Below are 5999 nucleotides of genomic sequence, written 5' to 3' on the forward strand. Positions count from 1 at the left end.
AAACGCAGACGAATTGGAGTTTCGGAAATAAAGAAACGCAGACTGAGTATGCTAATATTTAGTTTTTAAGTTCAATCATTTTAATTCCTATTATATATTTAGATCTATTGAATTTTTTTCTAAAATGTATAAAAAACAATTAGAAAGCCAGAAACTAATTAAAAAACTATCTATTGAAAATTCTGATTTGCGAATCCAATTAAAAGAGACAAGCACAGTTATGGAGACTGTACGAAAAATTTTCTCTGAAGGCCAGATAAGGAGGATAATATCACCATCGACTATACATTGGGATTGGGACGACATTGCTAATGCACTATGCCTGCACGCAGCAGGCCCAAGGGCATACAATCATTTGTATAGCAAAGGATTTCCTCTGCCTAGTGTATCTACCCTTCAGAGATGGTGTCGAAAGATTCCGATAACCGAGGGTATAATGGCGCCTGCCATAGATTTCATGAAGCATGCCACAGGAATGTCGGACATCGATAAAATATGTGTAATAGATTTCGATGAAATGAAAATAATGCAAACATATGAGCACGATGCCATGGAAGACCTCGTTAGAAAACCCTCAAACTACGTACAAGTAGTTATGGTTCGCGGTCTCATAGGGAAGTCGTGGAAGCAACCTATATTTTTTGACTTTGACTGCAAAATGACTAAGGAACTTTTATTCTCAATAATAAGTACCCTTGGTGAATCCGGTTACCCCGTCGTTGGAATCGTATCTGATATGGGCGGAGCTAATAGAGGTCTTTGGGCCAGTTTGGGCATATCTGAAGGTACTTTTTTCTTTTGCTATACTTAATCTGTAGAAACCCGTATGCAACATAAATAAAACATAATATTTTAATTAAACCAATATATTATTAAACCTTTTTTAGATAAATCATGGTTTTCAAATCCTATTAACGCCAATGAAAAAGTTTTTGTGTTTGCCGATGTTCCTCACCTTTTGAAGCTTATACGGAATCACTTTGTAGATACCGGTTTGGTCATCAACGGAAATATTCTTGGTACAAGAACAATTGACAATTTATTGGAGGTGACGTCAACAAGCGATTTATCTATAACACACAAAATAACGAACGAGCACATTACCCTTGTCGGACCAGGTAATGATTATTGTAACGACATTTCAACAAAATTAACTCTCAACTGAATTTTTATAGCACGACAGAAAGTTAAATTAGCTTCACAACTTTTTTCGAATACCACTGCAAATGCCATCCGACGCTGTCATTCCTTAGGCTTCAGTGTATATCAAGCGGAAGAAACTGCTGACTTTATACAACTCGTTAACGACTGGTTTGACGTGATGAATTCATCCATTACAACATTCAATTACCCCGGAAAGGTACGTTTTAAATATTAAAGATTAAAAACATATTTTGTAATATTAATCCTACGTACTAAGTTCGAGTTTAGCCGCTAAAATGAAAAATAAATATATAAACCAGAAACAAAATACATATTTTTTGCTAATATTGTTATAACTTGAGAGGTAATGATCCCAAGCAATATTTGAAAAAGTATTTTCTCCCTTAAAATGGTTATTGAAGAAAAATAAACGTTAAAAATGACCGTTTTAGCGCGGTGAAGCGATCTTAATACCGGATTGTATCCAAAAAATGTTATCCTACATTGACAAATTAAATATAATATCTTTATATTTAATTAAATAATCAAATTAAATATAATATTCAATATAATATCTTTACTTTTTTCAATGTGGGTCATACACTTTAATTTAAAGGAACCATTTGGGCTTAAACTTGATGTCCAAATGGAAACACTTAATCGTGTAAGCGCTTTGATGTCAAAGCCTATTATTCCCAACAAAAAATCTATTGAACATTTTCAAAAAGGAATTTTAATTTCGAACGCATCATTGATAATGCTGTATAATTACCTGCAGCAGAAATTTGAAATAAAATACATCCTCACCAATAGACTAAATCAGGATATACTGGAGCATCTTTTTGGAGCTTTACGGAGCAAAGGTGGCCTCAATGACCATCCTTCTCCCAAACAATTCAAATACAGATTGCGGAAATATCTCTTAGGTATCGTATATAAAGAAATATATAATATTTTTTTTTAAAAATTTTATTGTCAGCGAGAAATACAGAGCACTTGAGCGCAACAGGAAATGTTGAACCGGACAATACCGAATGGTTAAAGTCAGTTCATCAGACGCCGACGATACAAATGTCCCCTTCGGATTTCGAGGCTGTGGAAGAAATTTCTGATGACACGACTTCTGATATGGCGGATCTAGAAAGTGAGACATTCGATGATATTGGACTCCTCACAGATGATGCTTTGGAATATGTATCAGGATACATTATCAAAAAACTTAATCTGCAAGAATCCGAAAGCCAGGAAAATACATCAACATGGGTTGATATGGTGTCCAAAGGAAGCCTCAAGAAGCCATCTGCTAGTTTTATAAATGGTATAAAAGAGCTTGAACAAGTCTTTTACGCTGTAAATGGTAAGGAAATAGACCATAACAAGAATTTGCAATCTCGTCTATTTAAAAAGAGTAAAAATGTTGCCATTTCCGATAAAGTTAAAAAATTCTTCTTTAAATGCCGAATGCATTTTAGAGTGAGACACTTAAATAAATGCCTTAAAATACGCAAAGCGAAACAAAAATTGTGGAATAAAAGAAAATTCAAAAAAAATTTTAAATAAATGAAATTAAATTTATTGATTCATAAATTAAAGGAAAAAAGTACATTTTATTTTGTTAAAACTAACGTTAATTTATGATCTTTACATTTGAAATGTGTTTCCACTATGCCAGTGGTTTTGACGCGCGTGCGCAACAAATCCTGCTGTGTGGGTACATAATTCGGTGATATACGATCTCTAGTGAGAATATTGATAAATATATTGAAAATACGTTGAAAATGAGTATTTTCAAATGCTTGGCCTGAGAATTCATTCAAATCCCAGCAAAAAAAGAGCATCCAAAAAAGTAGTCGCTTTAGCACACTCAGCCACAAACGCCATTGAACACGATGCATCAAAACGTCTATTCAAATGTTTGTGATCCGAACCTAATATGACACCACGGCATGACATTCTAACTACTTCCTGAGATGTTCTTTATTATTATGAATGAAAAAATAAAGAACGCTGGTTCAAATCTCACCAACAGCAATTTTTTTGATAAAATATATTTCTAGAAAAATATTTTTTATGTTATACATCGTTTTTATTTTGGGCGTATATTTTTGTATAAAAATATATTTTTCCATTAAAAATCAACAAAAAATTAAAAATTATCGTAATTTGCAAACCCTTCTCAAAAGAACTTCCATGGAAGTGAAAAAGTCAAACGGCACAGGTCCAAATCCCAGCGGGGATGAATTGAAATGAAACAGGGCATAAATATTTTTGGAAACTAAAGAAACAGGATTATTCTTATTTTGAACAGTATTATTTTATGCTTATGTCCACCACACAATATTATTTTTTCCATCTACCTCAGGTTCATTGTTATCGTAATTTACTTCATACGCGTCTTCACACTCCTGATTATTATGATGGTTAACTTCGCGCTGCCTTTTCAAAACACGACTTCTGTTTTCGGGTTCAGTCTTTGGCTTGCGCATTGTTGGAACCAATGAAAGGCAAACCGATACATCACCATCACTTTGTTTACCGTTGGAACACTTGGTGGACGCCGAATCTTCAGAAATTCGTTTTAATCCATCAAATTTGTTTATAACTAATTTCTGTTCCTTCGTTAACTCTTTGGGACTGGGTGTATATTGCGGTAGTTTTTTTCCTTCAACTTTGTTGACCAGTCGAGGACTCTTCTGTGGCTCATATTCAATTTTTTATCATTCGTCTTATTGTGGTCGTTATCACTGTAGTCATCATCATCCATTGAATCTGTAGTAAATGTATTTTCTTTTTGTATGAGCTTGTCCGGATCTAATTAATTTCACTTCGCGTAGAAAGTGATTACGCATATGTTTCCATTTATGTTGAACCACGTCCACTTTAGCTTCTTTCTCTTCTTCCGTAAATGAATCACATAAATCTGGATTTGTTAAACTTTCGGCCACCTACATCCACAATTGCATTTTAATTTGACAAACATTCTTTTCCTCTGTTGGTTAAGCTACTTTTTTTATTTTTTGATTTTGTAGATTCTCTTGTTTCACATTGATCAAGAATACTGAATGGGAACATGCTCATTCATGTCTGCAATCGCGAGAAAAATGATTCGATTTTCCTTCTTTGATAACCTCGAACACATCTTCCGTTGATGATACAAATCTCTCCGTAGCACCTTTAACATACGGCACACGATTCTTGTCTTCGGGTACGCTCAAATTAATCTTGGATACATCCAGTAAATCACATATTTTGTCCATATAGATTTCATAATATGAGACCTTAATGTGAAATTCCAAATTCATTTCCATCGTATAGATACGATTGAAAATATTATAGACAATATGTGGAATGATACCCTGTTTAGCTGAGTCACCAATAACACCGTCCATGGTATGTGTTTTACCCGAAGATGTTTGACCATATGCAAAAATGGTACCGTTGTAACCGGCCAAAACATCGGTGACAATTGATTTAGCCGCTTCATTGTAGGCTTTTTCTTGCGATGCATTCGGTTTGAAGACTTTGTCGAAAAGATAAACTTTACCCTGTAAATATTGGAGAAAAGTTACGAGGATTAGAATGTGACTGTTATGAATATTAAAAAATAATATTTTCGTTCCCTTCAAATGCGATATATGCTCGAGCTTAAGATATGTTTTGCACAAAAAAATTTAAATTTCAGACACATCATATAAACACACATCAATGACCGTAGTCGGGACTTCCTCGGGGTGGTATATGAAGAATATGCAACTTAATTATCACAAAAATATAATAAAAAGGATGGTCTATATGGCGAACATATGTTTTCAATGGACCAACGCGAATTTTCCCGTCCCTTTCGACGGTGGGGGCCACATCGAAACAGAAGGTTGCAACACTTGCCACTTGAGCCAAAAATATTCTACCAAAATAACAAAAATAATCTACCAAAATAACACAACAAAGCGAGAAATACTTATGACTTGCTTTTTGTCACGCATACCATCCAAATGTGAGTATAACATCCCCATTATTAATCTTTTTCTGCATCATAGAATTGATGGCTTGGACAGCCTTTCCGATTTGATTCTCAATGTAAGTATTGATGAACATAAAAAGTTTTTCCTTTAAAATAACAAATAGCTCATTGGTAACATGACCTTTGGTTGTGCTTTTATGAATATTTATATGAACATTACCTCAGATTCCGGCTTTATCATGTGGCAATTGCATAAGTACTTCTTTTAACTTTTTATGAGCATTAATCACCGAATCTGCAAGCGTACGACATTTCTACAAATAATCCACACCATTACTCAATAGTGATTCCATACTACGGGCAAATTTCTTTTTAGGTGGTGTCTCGAAATCCTGAATAACCTATGTGAAGAAAAAAATCTTAGAAATGTGAATGGACAAATATTTTCATATTTTCATTGCATTCAAAAATGCCACCATCTTGCATTTGATCCCACAACAGTACGTTTAATTTTCTGCAACCAAAGGTTTAAAAGCAGGATGTTTTCATTTAAAGAACAATACAAATACAAATTAATTTCACAACTACGGTAATCATCTGGATGTGACAGAAGCAATTACAAACAAACACATTGACAGTTGTTGTTTTTGTCCTAGTGATTTTACCTTTCTAAGTGTACACTGGCTGTGACTATACGTTAAAACATTTAGAATTGCACTGGTGCAGAACTACAACTATGACTTTGTGGGAACGAATTCCATTAAGTGAATTAACCAACGTCAACGACTTTGCACATTATTCGCATATACAAACACAACACACCCGAATATAGTGTTTTTGTGTGTGTTGTATGAACATGTGGCCATCATTGAGCCGTTCTTCGATTTCGCCTCTT

The 5999-nt window shown here is 34.2% G+C and overlaps 1 protein-coding gene across 1 annotated transcript; it reads right to left on the reverse strand.

Annotated features, from left to right (window-relative positions):
- Positions 1-3205: 3205 nt before the first annotated feature.
- Positions 3206-5729, reverse strand: LOC142236311 (kinesin heavy chain-like). The gene is made up of 3 exons (XM_075307572.1): positions 5325-5729; positions 5129-5250; positions 3206-4688 (listed from the first exon to the last, which is right to left on the reverse strand). Exons 2-3 carry the CDS (start codon positions 5129-5131, stop codon positions 4218-4220), a joined length of 474 nt encoding a protein of 157 aa, XP_075163687.1. The 5' UTR covers positions 5132-5250; positions 5325-5729; the 3' UTR covers positions 3206-4217.
- Positions 5730-5999: the final 270 nt, after the last annotated feature.

Source organism: Haematobia irritans, chromosome 4 (assembly GCF_050003625.1).
Source record: "Haematobia irritans isolate KBUSLIRL chromosome 4, ASM5000362v1, whole genome shotgun sequence".
Lineage (NCBI taxonomy): Eukaryota > Metazoa > Arthropoda > Insecta > Diptera > Muscidae > Haematobia > Haematobia irritans.